The sequence below is a fragment of the Schistocerca gregaria genome, chromosome 2 (genome assembly GCF_023897955.1).
Source record: "Schistocerca gregaria isolate iqSchGreg1 chromosome 2, iqSchGreg1.2, whole genome shotgun sequence".
Taxonomy (NCBI): Eukaryota; Metazoa; Arthropoda; class Insecta; order Orthoptera; family Acrididae; genus Schistocerca; species Schistocerca gregaria.
Window position 1 is genome coordinate 595,272,783 of NC_064921.1, and position 24,465 is coordinate 595,297,247.

At 44.2% G+C, this 24,465-nt stretch overlaps 1 protein-coding gene across 1 annotated transcript in view; it reads left to right on the forward strand.

Moving 5' to 3' along the window:
* Positions 1-24,465, forward strand: part of LOC126336250 (nose resistant to fluoxetine protein 6-like) — a 304,641-nt gene that overhangs the window by 219,796 nt on the left and 60,380 nt on the right. Inside the window, exon 9 of the mRNA XM_049999743.1 lies at positions 22,905-23,098. Coding sequence (XP_049855700.1) covers positions 22,905-23,098 — 194 coding nt within the window. The remainder of the gene's footprint in view (positions 1-22,904; positions 23,099-24,465) is intronic.

Here is a 24,465-nt window from a genome sequence, read left to right on the forward strand (position 1 = left end):
AATAGTGCTTTGGAAAGATGTCATAGGATGAACATCAATAAAAGTAAAACGTAGGGCATTAAATCAAGTGATGCGATGGAACTTAGATTTGTAAATGAGATACCAAGTGCAGTACACTCGTTTTGACATTTGGGCAGCAAAATAACTGAAGATGGCCTGAAATAGAGAGGACATGAAATGCAGACTGATAACAGCAAGCAATGAATTTCCAAATAAAAAGGAATATTTTATAGTGTAATGTACATTTAAGCGTTAGGAAAGCTACCCTGGAGTGCAGTGGTGTGCGTCACCCAGCACCAGTCCGTGCTAGCCCGCCTCAGACGGGCTGGCTCACGTGGAACGTGTAGGCTCGGCCCAGCGCGGTGTCAGTGGGTTCCACTCCACCGGGCTGCCCCTCCTGCTGCCGGGCTTGCCACAGCTCTGTTAACCTAAAATCGCACAGCTGGCTGGACTCGCCGAGCGACTCACTTGCCTGCAGAGCGAACGCCACCAGTCGTCTCGAGACGGGATGGTCTGTAAACATAAATATCCTCAGTCAAAGCTAGAAAACCAGTACAACGGTTAATCATCCTATATGTCTATTACATATGAAACTCGAATAACGTTTCGATTAACTACTTTGGTACACTGAAAAACTTGGCAGAGCCCAAACTGAGCCAAAGTAATTGTAAATCCTACGATTGTGGCAGAAACTAAGTCCAAATAATGCGGTCCGACAGACTCCTGTACAAACGTCCAAACACCGACAGACTAGCTATCAAACACCGGCCGACCGAACACGCTCACCCCGGGGAACGTGGCTGCAGACCTTCTAAAACCTCGGTTATCCCCTCCAAAAACTATCCCCTTTTCTAACCCTGGGCGTCTCCCTCCTGCGAAAGGTGCACCCAATGACGTCACATTGGTCCCTTTTGTGTTTGCCAATATAGGTTTATAGGTTTTTAAACATATATTTAATTTAAATTCCAATTGCATCATTAGCTGAGATGTACAGTTCTAGTTCAGTAACATATTTGACAATAACTCCTAAGTGCCACAGTTAACTCGTAAATTAGAAATCTAATTATTCACAATTTGAGCTTTAAGCGGCGAAAATCGTTTACCCTCTTGGCATCACAGTTTTTTAGCTCACACTGGTATGTCATTTTCATCAGATTTTATCTCCGATTTTCATAGCTGTAATCACAACTTACAAATCTTTGACGAAATTCAAACTGTGGGCGAAGACTAGGTAAATTTAACATTAAAGAATAAAAATGGTTAGTAAAAATATAATATTACTCCCTACATAATGTGTGTAGTTATTAGAATCCGCCGCCAACACATGCAGCCGTACTGTCATCGTATTTGTCTTCATTTATAAGTTATGCTAAATTTAATTAATTTCCAATGAAAATGATTCTCTCACCTTAAAATATTAGAGTTATGCACCATACGATTATCTCAGTGAACGCATCTCATGAAAAGCAACAATTTGAATGCTCAATCCATTTAGTGGCGTGATTGCATTAAAAGTTGTAAATTAAAAAGTGCATACGTTCTAAATAAATCTGTTTGTATCTGTGAATTGTGTTAAATAAAACGCTCAGATGATATCTTTATATCATTACGTGCTTAATTAAATCCTCTTTCGTATGACATAGATGCGTGTATGTACCCAGTGTGGTTTTTGTCGGACTGGGCTGCGAAAACCCCACAGGTGGTCGGCGCTCCACGCATCGGAAGCGAGGTGTTGAACAGCGGGAAATGGGGTTGCCGCACGAACGCAAGAAGCCGCCCCACGCTAGCCGAGGCCACGCGATTGAAACCCGGCACTCGGCCATCACAGCTAATACGCCGATATTACTTGTGTTACGATGTGAACTGGCTCACAGTGTCACTGAAGTGGATAAAATTAGAGAGATAGACAAATTATTGATTAACTAATAATGTTTCGTTTGGTTTTCTTATAACTGCAAAAGGAGCTTATTGGATTCGAAACCAGTCTCGGAAAGGATAATGACTGCACGCCTCGACAAAATGTGCAAAATATTACTGTGGTTCAGCGCTATGAACTTACTCAAGTGCAAGTGGCTGAAGGAGAATTGAAAGATACATTTTATACAGGGTTAAATGGAGTCCACAGGCAACCTACTCGTAGAAACTTAAAGAGTATTAGTGGGAGACTTCAACGCAAATTTCGATCCAGAAACTGAAGGGCTTGGATACATCATGTGTGTCCATGGCATTTGTTACAGAAATGCAAATGGCGAACTGCTAAGAGATTTGTGCATTGAGGGTGATCTAGTCGTTGCTGGTACACTGTTCCCACATCGTAACCTTAGTCTTGCCACATCATGTTGCTGAAAGTCAAATAGATCACATAGACATAAACTGTAAGTTTCGATGCTCTCTGTTCCACTGGGTGAAAAAAAATTGCAACACCCTCAAGGATTGTTGTTAGTGGCACCAGCGTACAGTATGTGCATACTGATGGGTTGCAGTGTTAATGATTGATTTGTCACGGCCATAGGAGATCAGGTGGCGCTCAGAACGCTTGGTTGTGCACAGCATGTTTTCGCAGAGATCAGATTTAAGATTGTGCAAAGAGAACCAAGCTCAGTCACAGGAGCAACAAAATGGATGTGGGAAACTTAAAAGATCAAAAAACAAAACAAAAAACAAATTTCACCCCCCCTCTCTGAAGAAAACTTCATGCAGTAAGGAATTTAAGCAGTTTGGCGAAAATTTAGACAGATGTCTAGATATTGGGGAGAACTTTTTTTTCTTATTAAGGCACATCAAAGGAAAGAATACATCTCCCTCGACACGTGGAATGAGATAAATGCAGGAAATAACTAGAACGAAGTTAAGTATTTGTAAGAAGGAGAGCGCAGATAATCGAAAAGTATAAACAATCCACTTCGACACACAAAAGAGCGAATATTGGGACAAAGAGAGATAAAATCAAGTGCACAGATGATCAGACACAGTCGTCAGAAGAGGCAGCAAAGCAGGGTTTTATAAAGGAGTTGTACAGCACTACCAGACGGCCTTCAAAGAAGATCTTTAAACGTGAAGAACAGTTCATAACAAAGGATAGGGTCATATGACAACCAAACAGATGCAGCCACAAAGATTGGAGGAGCATTTCAAGGAGCAGTGGATGGAGAGCTCTACTTGGTCGCTTTCGGACTGGGCGCGGCAGCAAATCACGGGGCGCCAAATTTCTGAGTTCCAACGCCTTACACACCGGTCACTGCAAGAAGAGAAATTTAGCAGTAGCACTGTGTTTAATCTCACAGATAAACCATTGAGTGACGCTGCAATGTCAGTGTTAGAAAAGGGACTTAATTTTGCGCCTACTCCCAAGACCTTGCCCATTAAGGAGTTCATCAGTGCCGCTGAACAAGGTGTTTTAAAACTTCCGAATGATACTGCTGAAGAAATAATGCGAGAGGCTTGCAGATCAATAACCAGGATGCCTGCACCCAAGCAGAACGTCACTATTGAAGAAAGAAGAGCGCTCCGTTATTTAAAAGACGACAATGATATAGTAATTTTACCAGCTGACAAGGGTAACGCCACTGTTCTTCTGCCTGCTACATCTTATTTTGGCAAGATGATGGACTTACTATAGGATACAATGTATCGTCGTCTCCAGAAAGATCCGACGGATGCCATACAACGGAAGACATCCGCTCTCCTCAAATCGAGCCAACTTCCTGCCATCTGAAGAAGAGTTTAAGAGAACGAGCACCAGTTCCGCCACGACTTTATGGCCTGCCAAAGACCAAAGTTACATAAGGAGAATGTTCCACTTCAACCTATCGTCAGTAATATAGGTGCCCCAACATACCACCTAGCTAAACATCTGGCTTCTCTTCTGAGTCCCATGGTGGGGAAATGTGAACACCATAAAAATGGTTCAAATGGCTCTGAGCACTATGGGCCTTAACATCTATGGTCATCAGTCCCCTAGAACGTAGAACTACTTAAACCTAACTAACCTAAAGACATCACACAACACCCAGTCATCACGAGGCAAAGAAAATCCCTGACCCCGGCGGGAATCGAACCCGGGAACCCGGGCGCGGGAAGTGAACACCATATTCGAAACTCAGAAGATTTTATACGGCGACTGAAGAACCTGCGCCTACCGATTTACTAGTGAGTTTCGATGTGGTTTCTATGTTCACACGAGTGCCCCTGACGGACTCATTACATCTCTTAGGAGCTAAGCTGGAAGAGGACATCTTACATCTTTTCAAACGCGTGCTTACCTCGACTTATTTTTTATTCAACGACCAGTATTTAGAGCAGACTGACGGTGTTGCTACAGGTAGCCCTCTGTCTTTTATAGTAGCTAATCTTTTTGTGGAAGATTTCGAGGACAAAGCACTTCAGACGGCGGTTTTGAAACCCAAATGTTTTTGTAGATATGTAGATGATACGTTTGTGGCATGACCGCATGGGACAGCAACGCTTCCTTCTTTTCTGGAACATCTGAACTCCCTCCATCCAAGCATCTGTTTCACCATGGAGGTAGAGAAAGATGGTGAGCTCCCGTTTCTGGATGTTTTGGTTCGTAGAAAAGGAGACGGCTCCTTGGGTCGCAGTGTGTTCCGGAAGCCTACGCACACAGACTAGTATTTACAAGCTACGAGCTGTCATCATCCCTCACAGCGCAGCCGTGTATTACGGACGCTAGTGCATAGGGCTAGAGCCATCTCAGATCAGGACAGTTTATTGGCAGAGCTTAGCCATCTCCGCTCTATGTTTGCCCAGAACGGGTACTCCGAGAAGCAGATCCGGAATGCATTTCGACCAGCACGCTCCAAACCTCAAGAACAGCCTGAAGAAGCAGAGAACACCATGGGGTTGGTTTTTCTACCGTATGTCGGTGGCGTGTCTTTTAAGATGGGCAAAATTTTCAAGAAGTACCGGATTAAATGTGTTTTCCGGCCTCCAGCACGAGTGCAATCAATGCTGGGCTCTGTTAAAGACAACCTCGGCCTGAGGAGACCAGGAATATATAAAATCCCGTGCCACTGTGGGAAGTCTTATATCGGCCAGAAGTGACGTACTGTAAAAGACAGATGCGACGAACATAAACGTCACACGAGGTTGGGTCGGCAGGAGAAATCTGCGGTTGCTGAACACTGCCTTGACACGGGACACAGCATAATCTATGGAGAAACCAAGATCCTCTGTATGCTTCCACATTATGGGACTCCATCATCAAACAGGCGGTCGAAATACGTGTAAGCAGTGACCTAATAAACAGAGACATGGGGTTTCACCTGGGAGCCAGCCTTGGCGGCGCTAAGGAATCGTCAGCAGCAGATTAGCAACTGCACCGAGTGAACGCAAAAGAAGAAGAAAAAAATGTCTTTGAGTACTATGGGACTTAACATCTGAGGTCATCAGTCCCCTAGAACTTAAACCTAGCTAACCTAAGGATATCACACACATCAATGCCCGAAGCAGAATTCGAACCTGCGACCGTAGCGTTCGCGCTGTTTCAGACTGAAGCGCCTAGAACCGCTTGGCCACACCGGATGGCGAGTCAACGCAGATGGGAAACCATAGCACCTGCTTAAATCGCGCGCCAACACCTCGCGCGCGCGAACGGGGTCCGTCGCTCCCGGTCGCATTCTTCCGCGCCGCGGCGCGCTTCCGCAGACCGCGACCCGTTTCTCCAGCAGAGGGCTCTGGTATTCCACGCCGTCTACGATTGGTCTTCGTTGACGTTATATCCCCGCTGGCGCCTGCGCTGTTCTAGAAAGCCAACATATAAATTCGCGAGCTTCTGAGCGACGCGACAGTAGCACCTGAATATAGCGGGCAGTTGTCTCGCTGAAATATTGTGCGGTTTTTACAATATTATCCGGCGTAATTCCCAGGAACCTATAAAGCTGATACAGCGCAGGGAAAGCCTAAAAAACCGTTTAGAAATGACTGGTAAAATCCTTCATACTTTGCTAAAGTATATTTTTCTCAAAGATAAATCTCCAAAAGAGTGGCAAAATAGGTTGGCGGTAAAGGTCCCTAAAATTTTGTCGGCATCTAACAATTGACGCGGTGCTGTAGTTGCCGTGCAAACGGCCACTCGCCGACTTCTTAGGCTACTGCACACACATCTTCGTCCAGCGGGTAGCCAACCTCCTGGCGTCGTCCGCCGTAACCAGCACAAAAGCTTGCAGGTCATCCCCGACCCGTACTGATCTCTCATTAGTAAACTCATTATTTCGCCTGCACGATTTCACGTACTCACAAGCAGGTCGCGCAGTATCCATGCTCTACGACAGTACTCATGCTGGCCCAGAACTGCGGAATGACAGGCCACGCTGATTGCACAAGTTGTTCCTCAATAACGAAAGCACCGGGGAGTGTCCATCGTCCGAGATACACTCACGCTCCGGGCACCCTGCGGCTCATCAGTCGGAACACAAGCAGAGCCCACTGTACCCTCCATCCGACAGCACTCCTAGATTGACCCTGACCCAACCAAGACCATGTATATACAACGGAAAGCTACTGCCAAGTGCTAACCTTTTGTTTAACTTACTATTATCAATAAATCATGGATCTATGTCTACCCGGGAGCCAAGTCATTACATTTACACTGTACCACCAGTACACCCTGAGAGAAAAAAAGAAACGAAGCACTACGCAGGCTGGTCACAAATTGATGTACATACAGGTATCGACGGAAAATGCAAACTTGCAAGGTTTGGTGGTCGATGGATGAACATGTGACGCTGCAGTGTAATTTCACCGCGCAGCTGGTAAGGATAGTAAACACAGGACATGTCGATACCAGCGTCAGCTGGACAGAATTTGGTACAATTTCTCTCAGTCTATCAACCAGTGCCACGACGAATAACTGGTTGCATAGAGTCAGAGGTGTTACGCGTTATTGACTTGCTTCATTTGGGAATCTCTTCTCTTGAATAAATTATCAATTTTTACTTAAATTGTATCATTTCTTTGACTGTACATGTACACCACTTTTTTTTGTCTTAGAGTGTAAATTACGTCCGGTTCAACATTCACTTGAAAATCGATTGTGTATTGATCTTATTTGTGTATTGATCTTATTAGTACATTTAGGATCATCTTAAAGTAAAGAAATAATTCCAGGTAACCATATACCTGACATAAAAAATGGTTCAAATGGCTCTGAGCACTATGGGACTCAACATCTTAGGTCATAAGTCCCCTATAACTTAGAACTACTTAAACCTAACCAACCTAAGGACATCACACACACCCATGCCCGAGGCAGGATTCGAATCTGCGACCGCAGCAGTCCCGCGGTTCCGGACTGCAGTGCCAGAACCGCACGGCCACCGCGGCTGGCTATACCTGGCATACTTTGATTCTGAAAAGGACTTCATTTTCTGTGAAACAGGAAGTGCTGTGACAGGTGTTGCGGAAGGATGGTGTACTAGAGTGGGTTGTCAACATCGTTAAAGAGCTATAGAATGGCTGCTGACGTTGCGCGCCTCACAAGGGAAATCTCATTGAGCCAATAGAGGCAACTGGAGTCTGGAAGGTTTTTATTTTGTCCTAAACAGGTTTTCTACTTCCCCTTGACTTTATTATGAGAAGAATCACAACACGGAGGACAAGAGGTATCCAATGGGGGATCCTGAACATATGGAGGGTCTGAATTTCGTTAAATTCTCTTAAAAAACGAAAAGCAGAAATTGCTGGTGTCAAGATGTATGTAAAATAAAGGAAATGAGAGTAAATCCTGGGACCGTAAGAGCGGCTCTGTATGTACGGGTAGACGGGTAGCAGCACATGGAGACTGGCAACTAATTCTGGTATCTGGTGATAGAAGATTGTGGATACCAGAACATGTGAAGAATAGCATAAACAAGGCAAATGCTGACTTCATACAAATGTATACAATATTACAAAATAGAAACATCACATGCAAAACAAAAATTCCTAATTTTTTAATACAAATGTAAAGGCTGTCCTTTTGTACGACAGTGAAAGTTGGGAACTACACAAGGAGATAATATAATAGTTACAGGGACTCATGAATAGGTGTCTCCATTGCATCACGAATATCTGGCAGCCAGAAAAACGTAGTAATCAGGAGGCCTGGAGCAAAATAAATTAGATACGATAGGAGACCAGACACTTGAGAGAAAGTGGAGATGGCCGGGATACTCACTGGGGTAGCTGAACGAAGCAGTCTAGAAGAAGACATTGGAACGGAATCCCCCAAGAACAGGGAAGAGCAAGGAGAATTGGCAAGACCTAAGCGGAATTGAGGGAAATGGGCAAAGGCAGAGATTGATGTCTAGTCCTCCTGGATGCACTATGTCCCCCCCCCCTCCCACTCCACCCTTCCCTAGGTGTCGAAGGAATAACCTCAAGGAGGTCGTTTTTAATGTAGGAAAATGCTATCGCTCACTTTTTTTACACTTCATTATCAAAAAGAAGCGATACAACCAGTCTTTATTTTCTTTGTAGTTTCTACGTGTAACATTTCCACCTGCAGTATTTTAAAGGTATCCAAATGAATTGTGTGAAACGTAAATTAAGAACTGTCTCAAATACGTTATGCATGGTGTAGTTTTGGGTGGCAAAAACTGCAAGAGAACATCTCTGAAGGGTGAGATGAAAATGCTACTTGATCCAGCATGCTATCAGAGTGCTCTGACGATCAACCAAAGGAGATGGTGAAAACTGTATTCGTTGGGCAATAGAGAAAATAGCAGAGCGACAGAGCTTTTCTCAACGTCAGATAAAAAATCTGTTCAATAAACGAAAGGATAACTGCTATTACAGTTGTATATGTACAGCGTGACAATTATTGAACTGAAACTTCTTGGCAGATTAAAACTGTGTGCCGGACCGAGGCCCGAACTCGGGACCTTCGCCTTTCGCGGGCAAGTGCTCTACCAACTGAGCTACCGAAGCACGACTCACGCCCCGTCCTCACAGCTTTACTTCTGCCAGTACCTCGTCTCCTACTTTCCAAACTTTACAGAAGCTCTCCTGCGAACCTTGCAGAACTAGCACTCCTGGAAGATAGGATATGGTGGAGACATGGCTTAGCCACAGCCTGGGGGATGTTTCCAGTTGGTAGAGGACATGCCCGCGAATGGCAAAGGTCCCGAGTTCGTGTCTCGGTCCGACACACAGTTTTAATCTGCCAAGAAGTTTCATATCAGCGCACACTCCGCTGCAGAGTGAAAATCTCATTCTGTAATTATTGAACTATACGAAAAAATACATAAATTAGTTATAAACTACGGCGTCCACACACTTTATACAACATGTAAACTTCATTACAGATATTCGGATTTAAGACATGTTTGATGTGCCTGCCATCGTTGGTAATGATATGGCGCAGACGATTAGCGAAATTCTGCATGACCCGGTGAAGTGCCGGAACATCGATGCTGTCGTTGACCTCTTGAATGGCTGTTTTCAGCTAAACAGTGGTTTTTTGGTGTTACTGATGTACACCTTGTCTTTAATGAAGCCCCGCAAAAAGGAGTCACATATGTTAAGATCCGGAGAATACGGCGGCCAACCGAGGCCCATGCCAGTGGCCACTGGGTATCCCAGAGCCAAAATGCGGTCCCCAGAGTGCTTGTCCGGGACATCAAACACTCTCCTGCTTCGATGGAGCCGAGCCTCGTCTTACATGAACCATATCTTGTCGAAATCAGGGTTACTTTGGATAATGGGGATGAAATCATCTTCCAAACCTTGACGTGCCGTTCGCTAGTCACTGTGCCTTCAAGGAATATCGTACCAATTATTCCATGTCTGGATATTGCATACCATTCAGTCACCCGTTGAGAGTGAACAGACTTCTAGATCGCGAAATACGGATTCTCAGCCCCTCAAATGCGCCAGTTTTGTTTATTGACGAACCCATCCAAATCAAAATGGGCTTCGTCCCTAAACCAAACCATACAGCACTTACTAATTCCGATCATTCCCAGCGGCAGACCGTGCGGTTTGAACATCCTAACGCAGACCGTTCAGAAGTTATGAAATTTTTTTTCCATATACACTCCTGGAAATTGAAATAAGAACACCGTGAATTCATTGTCCAGGAAGAGGAAACTTTATTGACACACTCCTGGGGTCAGATACATCACATGATCACACTGACAGAACCACAGGCACATAGACACAGGCAACAGAGCATGCACAATGTCGGCACTAGTACAGTGTATATCCACCTTTCGCAGCAATGTAGGCTGCTATTCTCCCATGGAGACGATCGTAGAGATGCTGGATGTAGTCCTGTGGAACGGCTTGCCATGCCATTTCCACCTGGCGCCTCAGTTGGACCAGCGTTCGTGTTGGACGTGCAGACCGCGTGAGACGACGCTTCATCCAGTCCCAAACATGCTCAATGGGGGACAGATCCGGAGATCTTGCTGGCCAGGGTAGTTGTCTTACACCTTCTAGAGCACGTTGGGTGGCACGGGATACATGCGGACGTGCATTGTCCTGTTGGAACAGCAAGTTCCCTTGCCGGTCTAGGAATGGTAGAACGATGGGTTCGATGACGGTTTGGATGTACCGTGCACTATTCAGTGTCCCCTCGACGATCACCAGAGGTGTACGGCCAGTGTAGGAGATCGCTCCCCACACCATGATGCCGGGTGTTGGCCCTGTGCGCCTCGGTCATATGCAGTCCTGATTGTGGCGCTCACCTGCACGGCGCCAAACACGCATACGACCATCATTGGCACCAAGGCAGAAGCGACTCTCATCGCTGAAGACGGCACATCTCCATTCGTCCCTCCATTCACGCCTGTCGCGACACCACTGGAGGCGGGCTGCACGATGTTGGGGCGTGAGCGGAAGACGGCCTAACGGTGTGCGGGACCGTAGCCCAGCTTCATGGAGACGGTTGCGAATGGTCCTCGCCGATACCCCAGGAGCAACAGTGTCCCTAATTTGTTGGGAAGTGGCGGTGCGGTCCCCTACGGCACTGCGTAGGATCCTACGGTCTTGGCGTGCATCCGTGCGTCGCTGCGGTCCGGTCCCAGGTCAACGGTCACGTGCACCTTCCGCCGACCACTGGCGACAACATCGATGTACTGTGGAGACCTCACGTTCCACGTGTTGAGCAATTCGGCGGTACGTCCACCCGGCCTCCCGCATGCCCACTATACGCCCTCGCTCAAAGTCCGTCAACTGCACATACGGTTCACGTCCACGCTGTCGCGGCATGCTACCAGTGTTAAAGACTGCGATGGAGCTCCGTATGCCACGGCAAACTGGCTGACACTGACGGCGGCGGTGCACAAATGCTGCGCAGCTAGCGCCATTCGACGGCCAACACCGCGGTTCCGGGTGTGTCCGCTGTGCCGTGCGTGTGATCATTGCTTGTACAGCCCTCTCGCAGTGTCCGGAGCAAGTATGGTGGGTCTGACACACCGGTGTCAATGTGTTCTTTTTTCCATTTCCAGGAGTGTAGTTCTTTTAATTGGTATTGTTTAAGTTGGTGTCGTTTGAGATTGCAGTGTACCGTGTTTTCAGATGATAACAGTTAATTATTGTGAGATAGATCGTTAGTTCAAATCAGTTTGCTGCTACCTACCCACTAGAGAACGAGCACGCAGCCTTCAAACAGTGCCAATACGTTGGAAAACGTGATTTTTCAGGCGGTCATACCTCGGCCTCTGTTGATAACAGAAATAAGGGATCAAGAGTTTTGGATAGTCCATGGCCTAGTCACCGTTTGTATACCTATCGGAAGAACGGGCATACTGTAGCTATCCCACAGCATGATGTAAAAATATGAACACTACACACTAACTCCAGACCAGGCGAATTGGCCAAATCCATTGGCTCTTTAGGATTATGTGTGGTCCAGGGTGGCCATTAGGCGACTTCTAAAAGGACCGTTTGTTCGTAGACGGTTCCTGAGGCAATCCCGACAAAGCATGAGTTTTGGCTAAGGAAGGAACCCACTATTGGGGGTGGCCACATCTATAATTTCTATTCATGGTAGGTTATCAAAATTCTTACCATGTGTTCTTAAGGTGATATTGCAGGGGACCTTAGAAACATTTTTCGATATTATTGTTTGTTACCGAGACCCAGAGGTTCAAATTTACCGTACTGATGCACGTAATATCCGGTGTGAGGCCTAAATGTAGTTTTAACTGACAACATTTGGCAGGGGTTCTAGAGTCATCACAGGGGTTCTGAGTTAACCAAACCACGTTTTTAGTCAGAATTGTTTCACCAATAAAACTTTATGACTTGCTGTCTCTGTATAACGAGTACTTCACGCCTATACGAGTAAGCCAAAAGCGACAAACGGCAGTGACAAAAAAGGGTTAAAAAGGGTCTTAGCATGCCTGGAAAGAACTTAAAATTCATTCCAATAATTATGGAAACCAGACAAGACTGTAAATTCAGTAAATTTTTATAATACCATTTTTGCTCGTCTGTGATACCAGTCATAAGCTAAGATTTTTCGATGAATTGCGGTCGATGGGTAAGCTTTCAAGAATAAAAGTTGAGCAGAGGTTTTTGTGTTAACATTACATTAAGCGTACTTACTTGCTGTTTACTTGTGTCGCAGTACGTTCAAATGTGTGTGAATGCCTAAAGGACCAAACTGCTGAAGTCATTGGTCCCTAGACTTACACACTACTTAAACTAATGTACACCAACTTATGCTAAGAACAACACACACACCCATGCCCGAGGGAGGACTCGAACTGTCAAAGTATATAAATGTATCTAAGTATATAAATAAACTGACAAAACTATACTGACCTATACAATTCGTTTTATATGAGCAGCACTCCTTGTTCTAGCATGGAGAAGAAATGATCCAGCGGAAAAACGCCCCCGTCGGAGCACAAAAAAGGGAATTTGTTAGTATTCAAAAGACTCTGACAGAACACTAGGTAACTGGCTGCCTCAATTCTCATTCCGCCCTCCTCACAAAGAATTTAGACATGTGTACATACACGAGCTTCTTCGAATAACAAAGAAACAATGACGGTGGAAGAGGGAGGAGACAGTACCGATGGAAGAGAAACTGAGAGGAGATACTGACAGTGGGGGAAAAAGTGGCAGTGAAAGAGAAAAAGAAGCAGTGGCAGGCAAAGAGAAAGGAAATATTGACGGTCAGTCAGAGTCACTGGCAGCAAAGGAGAAAGAGAGATGAATGGAGACAGAAGCCGTGGGAGCAAAACAGAGAGGGTAGAGTGAAATAAAAAATGTAGATGAGTGGAGATCATACGAGGCCTGTGAGGCCTGGACTCTCACACGCTGATGAACTTTAACATGGAAGTATAGGGGTGGTTGCATTTCGGACCGAAATTTTAAACGTGGGCCTAGAGGAAAAATAAGTTGGACCCCACATATTTTTTGAACCGCTGTCGTATGGTGCAGACGGTGGCAGTGGGAAAGGAAGGCAAAAGGTAACAGTGAAACTGAGAAAGGAGGCAGTGGCAGTGGGATATCCTGTAACAATGAGACAGTTCGAGAGAGATATTCAGTATATAGACAGTGGCAGTGAGCACGAGACACTGAGTGATACGTGATACTTACTGGAATTAAGGACCCACCAATGTAACTTCCTTTTCACACAACCTGTTTATTTAACAATGTTAAAACTGTGTTTTACAGATAATCGAAGCATTTTACCATAAAATTTTCTTTAACAAAACGAACAAATGTGCAAAATTCTTTTCGCCTTAAACCTTAGGTTGAATAAGCTTTTAGTCTTTGCAAAAGCAATCTGAAGTGCTCTATTGCAAAACATCGGGTGTAACAGCGGTGTTTACGACCGCGCTGGACACAGTCGGTCTTGTTAACTGCCGTTCCGTAACACACGAAAACTATATAAGCACCACTGATGACAAGAGTGATTCATTTACTCAAAACAGATGTTTTAACTTTTAATTTGAAAGCTGTATGTCGAAAAGTTCGTGGTTAAGATGCGCACCTGGGCTGAGAGGTTAAACAAATTAGCAAACAATATGACGATGATAAGGCTTAGTTCAAACAACCAACCTCAATCGGCAACCGATGTGCGACTGGACCCCAACCCGTCCCTTCTGACAAGTGACTAGAGCCCTGGTGACAGTTGGTTGTTAATATTTTCAAGGTACTGATTGTCAGGTATTAAGACCGCTCTGAAGGAACGTCTTAAAACATCACTTGTGAACACTTATTACAAGAGGTTCACTCGACAGAACCACAAAATCCAGTTAAAATACACCAATAATGAGCCGATCTTTCAAACACGGAAACAAACAGCTTAGTACAACAGGTTGTTCAGATTATAACTAATGACTGAGAAATACAATTACAATCAAAGAACTGAACGGGTTAACAGCTAAATCTAACCACAAGGTCTCTCTTTAGTTTAACGGCAACTGTGCCTTCTCATAATTGTTCCGGCTGTATTAACGACCAAGAGCGGATTGATTAGAGCATTAATTATTGGATACAAACCAGATAGAAAGGCAATATAATAGCGGGACAAATTTTCAAACAACAACTGGTGTCTTAGTACAACACTACTTCCTATACTTACGACCAAAGAGCCGACAAGGTAAAACTCTGAGAGGCGGGTACAAACCAGAAGAGAATAAGGAGGGGAGGTAGGCAAAGAAACAAATCACCACAAGGATACAGAATGTTGTCCACTTTATCAGGAAGCAGTTCCATGGATCTACGGTGCGTCGCAGCGGTTACTGAGTGGTGCCGATGAAAGACAGAAGACGGCAGCCAGGCCACGAGTGGTCGTCCGACACGAATGTTGCCGACCAACCGACGGAATGTCGGCCTGCTGCTTGCAGTGGACGCAGCCCCCGGTGAAGAACTCCGGCATCTTCTCCCTGGGCAGGCCCTCCTTGCGCAGTTCCTGGCTTCGGTCACTCGGACTTCGTGATCACTCTTTGTAGCCAATCCCCAAACTTCGTGCCTCCCTCACGGGCCAGCGAACACCGTATATATATCGACAAGCAAAGGCCTTCTAAGGACATAACCGACAGATACCAACTTTTCCTCTTAGATATTGGCAATGGGGCCGCATTAGGGATAGTCGATACTGCATATGACCCCGTGACGCCTGACACAGCCTACTAAATCAATGGCGCGACGTTTCTCTGAGTGTGAATACTTAACTAGAGAGTCTAGGTAAAAGGATTTAGAATGTCCTATGATGAATGAGCCCGAATATGCTTGCATGCCAAAATTTTTGATGAGGGGTGGAATGAGGATTGGGGCATCTAGTTCACCACTCACTGTCAGAGTCTTTTGAAGTGCAAAGTATTTACCATTTTTGTGTTAAGACACGAGCATTTTTCCTCTGATCTGTTTACGGCACGTTTTCTAATATAGAGGTTGTGTGCACTTTGCTGCATTACGCTCTTAATGAAACATCGATTAACCATTTGGCCAGCCTAAGAGTCAGTGAAGATATATGTGCAGCTGAAACGAAAGAGTAAAGTACTGCATGAGTTTATTCAAATTAAACACGAATTACTTTGAATAGTGGCATTACATAGACTAATGTTACACATGGTGAAATCAATGGAATGTGAAATAACCGACCTATCAGAGCAAGCAGAGCGTTTACTGACAATGACTAATGTAAGCCAAAGGCGTTGTGCTAAGCACAAAAATCAAATAAACTGAATAAACTCCTCTCAACGGCCTTGCCGCAGCACCAGTTGCCGTCAGATCACCCAAGTCAAGCTCTGTCGGGCTGGGCTAGCTCACGGATTGGTGACCATCTGGGTCTTTAGACCACTGTTGGCAAGTGGAGTGCACTCAGCCCTTGTGAGAAAAATTGATGAGGTACCTGACACAAAAGTAGCGGCTGCAGTCACCAAAACCGACAACGGCCTGGAGTGCGGTGTAATGGCCATATGCCCATCCACATCAGCGTCCAGTGACGCCTTTCGGATAAGGATGACACGCCGGTCGGTCGGTATCACTGGGTCTCCGAGGCGTTTTCGGAGGGAGTTTAGTTTTAACCCTGGGAATAAATTCCCAATGTTCAACAAGTTCATCGAAATCTATATGTAATAAATAGGTCACCATAACAAAATGCAGTCACTGATACCTATACTGGAACAAACTGTTCAAACATATTCCTGACATTCGCTGAGGGCAGTCTGCGGTATACTGTAACTGAAGAAAACTTCACAAGCCAAGGTCGCTAGCAAAATATTTTATTGGATGACAGGTTTCGACCGAGCTGTGTTGTCATCATAGCATCTTACTGTTTTCAGTTTTTACAACATATTACCCATCAGTGTTGCAATGGCTAATGATCTTAATGACAGTAGGGTGTACACATGCAGTTTGAAGCGACCTACAACATTGATGGATGCTTTCTGGTAAAAATTCATAACCAAAAGATCCGATGATAACAGCATACCTCTGTCGAAACCTGACACCCAATAAAATGTTCTTTTAGCGATGTTGAATTGTGAACTTTTCTTCGTTTACCCCTGTTCAAACATTCCCTGTTACGAACTGTTACTCTGGAAAAATAACTAAGTCCAAAACAGTCCACATCAAATATTCCTAACACATCTGAATACCTGCGACTCTCTGGCCACATAACGTTATCAAGAACCTTACCCAACCAACTGTGAACATTAGAAGACCGAGAGCCACGCTCTGTTCGCCTATTTAAAAACTTGGTCACATGAGTACTGCAGTAGTCACCTATCTTTTACAGTTCTAAATCACTCCCACGTTTATTATCACATATTCATTGCAAGCATCTACATCTACATGGCTATTCTGAAAATCACATTTAAGTGCCTTGAGGAGGGTTCATCGAACCACCTTCACAATTCTCTATTATTCCAATCTCGTATAGCGCGCGGAAAGAGTATACACCTATATATTTCCCTACGAGCTGTGATTTCCCTTATTGTATAGTGCAGATCGTTCCTCCCTATGTAGGTCGGTGTCAACAAAATATTTTAACATTCGGAGGAGAAAGTTGGTGATTGGAATTTCGTGAGAAGATTCCGTCGCAACGAAAAACGTCTATCTTTTAATGATGTCCAACGCAAATCCTGCATCATTACTGTGACACTCTCTCCCACATTTCGCGATAATACAAAACGTGCTGCCTTTCTTTGAACTTTTTCGATGTACTCCGTCAGTCCTATCTGGTAAGGATCCCAAACCGCGCAGCAGTATTCTAAAACAGGACGGACAAGCGTAGTGTAGGTAGTCTCCTCAGCAGGTCTGTTACATTTTCTAAGTGTCCTGTCAATAAAATCTTCGGTTAGCCTTTCCCACAACATTTTCTATGTGTTCCTTCCAATTTAAGTTGTTCGTAACTGTAATACCTAGGTATTTAGTTGAATTTACGGCTTTTAGATTAGACTGATTTATGGTGTAACTGAGAGGAGATACTGACAGTGGGGGAAAAAGTGGCAGTGAAAGAGAAAAAGAAGCAGTGGCAGGCAAAGAGAAAGGAAATATTGACGGTCAGTCAGAGTCACTGGCAGCAAAGGAGAAAGAGAGATGAATGGAGACAGAAGCCGTGGGAGCAAAACAGAGAGGGTAGAGTGAAATAAAAAATGTAGATGAGTGGAGATCATACGAGGCCTGTGAGGCCTGGACTCTCACACGCTGATGAACTTTAACATGGAAGTATAGGGGTGGTTGCATTTCGGACCGAAATTTTAAACGTGGGCCTAGAGGAAAAATAAGTTGGACCCCACATATTTTTTGAACCGCTGTCGTATGGTGCAGACGGTGGCAGTGGGAAAGGAAGGCAAAAGGTAACAGTGAAACTGAGAAAGGAGGCAGTGGCAGTGGGATATCCTGTAACAATGAGACAGTTCGAGAGAGATATTCAGTATATAGACAGTGGCAGTGAGCACGAGACACTGAGTGATACGTGATACTTACTGGAATTAAGGACCCACCAATGTAACTTCCTTTTCACACAACCTGTTTATTTAACAATGTTAAAACTGTGTTTTACAGATAATCGAAGCATTTTACCATAAAATTTTCTTTAACAAAACGAACAAATGTGCAAAATTCTTTTCGCCTTAAACCTTAGGTTGAATAAGCTTTTAGTCTTTGCAAAAGCAATCTGAAGTGCTCTATTGCAAAACATCGGGTGTAACAGCGGTGTTTACGACCGCGCTGGACACAGTCGGTCTTGTTAACTGCCGTTCCGTAACACACGAAAACTATATAAGCACCACTGATGACAAGAGTGATTCATTTACTCAAAACAGATGTTTTAACTTTTAATTTGAAAGCTGTATGTCGAAAAGTTCGTGGTTAAGATGCGCACCTGGGCTGAGAGGTTAAACAAATTAGCAAACAATATGACGATGATAAGGCTTAGTTCAAACAACCAACCTCAATCGGCAACCGATGTGCGACTGGACCCCAACCCGTCCCTTCTGACAAGTGACTAGAGCCCTGGTGACAGTTGGTTGTTAATATTTTCAAGGTACTGATTGTCAGGTATTAAGACCGCTCTGAAGGAACGTCTTAAAACATCACTTGTGAACACTTATTACAAGAGGTTCACTCGACAGAACCACAAAATCCAGTTAAAATACACCAATAATGAGCCGATCTTTCAAACACGGAAACAAACAGCTTAGTACAACAGGTTGTTCAGATTATAACTAATGACTGAGAAATACAATTACAATCAAAGAACTGAACGGGTTAACAGCTAAATCTAACCACAAGGTCTCTCTTTAGTTTAACGGCAACTGTGCCTTCTCATAATTGTTCCGGCTGTATTAACGACCAAGAGCGGATTGATTAGAGCATTAATTATTGGATACAAACCAGATAGAAAGGCAATATAATAGCGGGACAAATTTTCAAACAACAACTGGTGTCTTAGTACAACACTACTTCCTATACTTACGACCAAAGAGCCGACAAGGTAAAACTCTGAGAGGCGGGTACAAACCAGAAGAGAATAAGGAGGGGAGGTAGGCAAAGAAACAAATCACCACAAGGATACAGAATGTTGTCCACTTTATCAGGAAGCAGTTCCATGGATCTACGGTGCGTCGCAGCGGTTACTGAGTGGTGCCGATGAAAGACAGAAGACGGCAGCCAGGCCACGAGTGGTCGTCCGACACGAATGTTGCCGACCAACCGACGGAATGTCGGCCTGCTGCTTGCAGTGGACGCAGCCCCCGGTGAAGAACTCCGGCATCTTCTCCCTGGGCAGGCCCTCCTTGCGCAGTTCCTGGCTTCGGTCACTCGGACTTCGTGATCACTCTTTGTAGCCAATCCCCAAACTTCGTGCCTCCCTCACGGGCCAGCGAACACCGTATATATATCGACAAGCAAAGGCCTTCTAAGGACATAACCGACAGATACCAACTTTTCCTCTTAGATATTGGCAATGGGGCCGCATTAGGGATAGTCGATACTGCATATGACCCCGTGACGCCTGACACAGCCTACTAAATCAATGGCGCGACGTTTCTCTGAGTGTGAATACTTAACTAGAGAGTCTAGGTAAAAGGATTTAGAATGTCCTATGATGAATGAGCCCGAATATGCTTGCATGCCAAAATTTTTGATGAGGGGTGGAATGAGGATTGGGGCATCTAGTTCACCACTCACTGTCAGAGTCTTTTGAAGTGCAAAGTATTTACCATTTTTGTGTTAAGACACGAGCATTTTTCCTCTGATCTGTTTACGGCACGTTTTCTAATATAGAGGTTGTGTGCACTTTGCTGCATTACGCTCTTAATGAAACATCGATTAACCATTTGGCCAGCCTAAGAGTCAGTGAAGATATATGTGCAGCTGAAACGAAAGAGTAAAGTACTGCATGAGTTTATTCAAATTAAACACGAATTACTTTGAATAGTGGCATTACATAGACTAATGTTACACATGGTGAAATCAATGGAATGTGAAATAACCGACCTATCAGAGCAAGCAGAGCGTTTACTGACAATGACTAATGTAAGCCAAAGGCGTTGTGCTAAGCACAAAAATCAAATAAACTGAATAAACTCCTCTCAACGGCCTTGCCGCAGCACCAGTTGCCGTCAGATCACCCAAGTCAAGCTCTGTCGGGCTGGGCTAGCTCACGGATTGGTGACCATCTGGGTCTTTAGACCACTGTTGGCAAGTGGAGTGCACTCAGCCCTTGTGAGAAAAATTGATGAGGTACCTGACACAAAAGTAGCGGCTGCAGTCACCAAAACCGACAACGGCCTGGAGTGCGGTGTAATGGCCATATGCCCATCCACATCAGCGTCCAGTGACGCCTTTCGGATAAGGATGACACGCCGGTCGGTCGGTATCACTGGGTCTCCGAGGCGTTTTCGGAGGGAGTTTAGTTTTAACCCTGGGAATAAATTCCCAATGTTCAACAAGTTCATCGAAATCTATATGTAATAAATAGGTCACCATAACAAAATGCAGTCACTGATACCTATACTGGAACAAACTGTTCAAACATATTCCTGACATTCGCTGAGGGCAGTCTGCGGTATACTGTAACTGAAGAAAACTTCACAAGCCAAGGTCGCTAGCAAAATATTTTATTGGATGACAGGTTTCGACCGAGCTGTGTTGTCATCATAGCATCTTACTGTTTTCAGTTTTTACAACATATTACCCATCAGTGTTGCAATGGCTAATGATCTTAATGACAGTAGGGTGTACACATGCAGTTTGAAGCGACCTACAACATTGATGGATGCTTTCTGGTAAAAATTCATAACCAAAAGATCCGATGATAACAGCATACCTCTGTCGAAACCTGACACCCAATAAAATGTTCTTTTAGCGATGTTGAATTGTGAACTTTTCTTCGTTTACCCCTGTTCAAACATTCCCTGTTACGAACTGTTACTCTGGAAAAATAACTAAGTCCAAAACAGTCCACATCAAATATTCCTAACACATCTGAATACCTGCGACTCTCTGGCCACTTAACGTTATCAAGAACCTTACCCAACCAACTGTGAACATTAGAAGACCGAGAGCCACGCTCTGTTCGCCTATTTAAAAACTTGGTCACATGAGTACTGCAGTAGTCACCTATCTTTTACAGTTCTAAATCACTCCCACGTTTATTATCACATATTCATTGCAAGCATCTACATCTACATGGCTATTCTGAAAATCACATTTAAGTGCCTTGAGGAGGGTTCATCGAACCACCTTCACAATTCTCTATTATTCCAATCTCGTATAGCGCGCGGAAAGAGTATACACCTATATATTTCCCTACGAGCTGTGATTTCCCTTATTGTATAGTGCAGATCGTTCCTCCCTATGTAGGTCGGTGTCAACAAAATATTTTAACATTCGGAGGAGAAAGTTGGTGATTGGAATTTCGTGAGAAGATTCCGTCGCAACGAAAAACGTCTATCTTTTAATGATGTCCAACGCAAATCCTGCATCATTACTGTGACACTCTCTCCCACATTTCGCGATAATACAAAACGTGCTGCCTTTCTTTGAACTTTTTCGATGTACTCCGTCAGTCCTATCTGGTAAGGATCCCAAACCGCGCAGCAGTATTCTAAAACAGGACGGACAAGCGTAGTGTAGGTAGTCTCCTCAGCAGGTCTGTTACATTTTCTAAGTGTCCTGTCAATAAAATCTTCGGTTAGCCTTTCCCACAACATTTTCTATGTGTTCCTTCCAATTTAAGTTGTTCGTAACTGTAATACCTAGGTATTTAGTTGAATTTACGGCTTTTAGATTAGACTGATTTATGGTGTAACCGAAGTCTAACGAGTTCCTTTTAGCACTCATGTGGATGACCTCACACTTTTCGTTATTTAGCGTCAACTGCCGCTTTTCGCACAATTCAGATATCTTTTCTAAATATTTTGCAGTTTGTTTTGATCTTCTAATAACTTTATTAGTCGATAAACGACATAGTCATCTGCAAACAACCGAAGACGGCTGCTCAGATTGTCTCCCAAATCGTTTATATAGATAAGGAACAGCAAAGGGCCTATAACATTACGTTGGGGAACGCAAGTGGGATATACATTTACAATTCATTCGCATCCTGATACTACATTGTTTAAAGATATACACAGCTAAAATAATGTTTTAGTTAAATGTTGTGAGCTGCAAATCGGACCGAGCGAGGTGGCGCAGTGGTTAGCACACTGGACTCGCATTCGGGAGGACGACGGTTCAATCCCGTCTCCGGCCATCCTGATTTAGGTTTTCCGTGATTTCCCTAAATCGTTTAAGTCAAATTTCGGGATGGTTCCTTTGAAAGGTCACGGCCGATTTCCTTCCCAATCCTTCCCTAACCCGAGCTTGCGCTCCGTCTCTAATGAACTCGTTGTCGACGGGACGTTAAACACTAACCACCACCACCACTACTCCGTGATAACTTCCAAAATTTTAAGCAGCAGCAATCAGTGGCCGTTTTTGTTTTAGCTTTATTAGATCAGATTCTGATTTCGGGTAGTAACCACCCATTATCAACGTAGTATTTGAGAGTTATTGTATCTACGTCTGTTGTTCACATTCCTGTCACAGTTCATTAAACTCTTACTACTTCTGTCTGTCAAACTATAGCCACCAATAAGCGTTAATTTCCACGTTAAGCAACTATACGAAGGATGTGGATTCGTTCCTCATCAACCCGACTTAATAATAGTAGCATCAAGCTGTCGCTCCTTGGGTGGTTTTCCTTTGTCCGCCTGTTGTGCCTCTGCTGGTACCACAAATAGTGCGTACCACTTAGCTCTTTAACGCGGCTTTACCTTGTCGCTGACCGCGGCTGTATTTCCTCATGGGACCAAGCTCTGTTTCTGAAAGTGCGGTGATTGTATTTGGCTTTGTTGACTCATAATTTCCTGTACCTATGACTGTTATAAAAACGTGATTACTCTCCAGTGTAAGCACAGAGCACTTGGTGAAATGTTTTGCTTTCGCAGTGCATGTTCCAGTCGTGGTACATGTCGGCGGACTTCCACTTCTTCATCGTGTCCCTCTTCCTGGGGTACGCGACGTGGCGGTGGCCCGTGGCAGGCTGGACGGCCATGGGATGCGCCACCATAATCTCCATGGTGCTGCCCTTCATGACCATTTATCTCCAAAATCTGGACGCACTAGTGAAGCCGTTCCCGCAGTGAGTATTACATTTTATTGTAACACATTGTATACCGTGTGACGGAAGGTACTGTGTTGTACCTACGGGACAGCGTAACCAGTAACATAAGAAGCTGCTTGAGGTTCCGCAGTTGTCTGCTGTTTTTCTTGATGGTAACATGAGGATGTTTTTCGTGCAGCATTTGTAATTGGAGATCTACACATTTAAGTTCTGTGTTGTTGTTGTTGTCGTCTTCAGTCCTGAGACTGGTTTGATGCAGCTCTCCATGCTACTCTATCCTGTGCAAGCTGCTACATCTCCCAGTACCTACTGCAACCTACATCCTTCTGAATCTGCTTAGTGTACTCATCTCTCGGTCTCCCTCTACGATTTTTACCCTCCACAGTGCCCTCCAACGCTAAATTTGTGATCCCTTGATGCCTCAAAACATGTCCTACCAACCGATCCCTTCTTCTAGTCAAGTTGTGCCACAAACTTCTCTTCTCCCCAATCCTATTCAATACCTCCTCATTAGTTACGTGATCTATCCACCTTATCTTCAGTATACTTCTGTAGCACCACATTTCGAAAGCTTCTATTCTCTTCTTGTCCAAACTAGTAATCGTCCATGTTTCACTTCCATACATGGCTACACTCCAAACAAATACTTTCAGAAACGACTTCCTGATACATAAATCTATATTCGATGTTAACAAATTTCTCTTCTTCAGAAACGCTTTCCTTGCCATTGCCAGTCTACATTTTATATCCTCTCTACTTCTACCATCATCAGTTATTTTACTTCCTACATAGCAAAACTCCTTTACTACTTAAAGTGTCTCATTTCCTAATCTAATTCCCTCAGCATCACCCGACTTAATTTGACTACATTCAATTATCCTCGTTTTGCTTTTGTTGATGTTCATCTTATATCCTCCTTTCAAGACACTGTCCATTCCGTTCAACTGCTCTTCCAAGTCCTTTGCCGTCTCTGACAGAATTACAATGTCATCGGCGAACCTCAAAGTTTTTACTTCGTCTCCATGAATTTTAATACCTACTCCAAATTTTTCTTTTGTTTCCTTTACTGCTTGCTCAATATACAGATTGAATAACATCGGGGAGAGGCTACAACCCTGTCTCACTCCTTTCCCGACCACTGCTTCCCTTTCATGCCCCTCGACTTTTATGACTGCCATCTGGTTTCTGTACAAATTGTAAATAGCCTTTCACTCCCTGTATTTTACCCCTGCCACCTTTAGAATTTGAAAAAGAGTATTCCAGTCAACATTGTCAAAAGCTTTCTCTGAGTCTACAAATGCTAGAAACGTAGGTTTGCCTTTTCTTAATCTTTCTTCTAAGATAAGTCGTAAGGTCAGTATTGCCTCACGTGTTCCAACATTTCG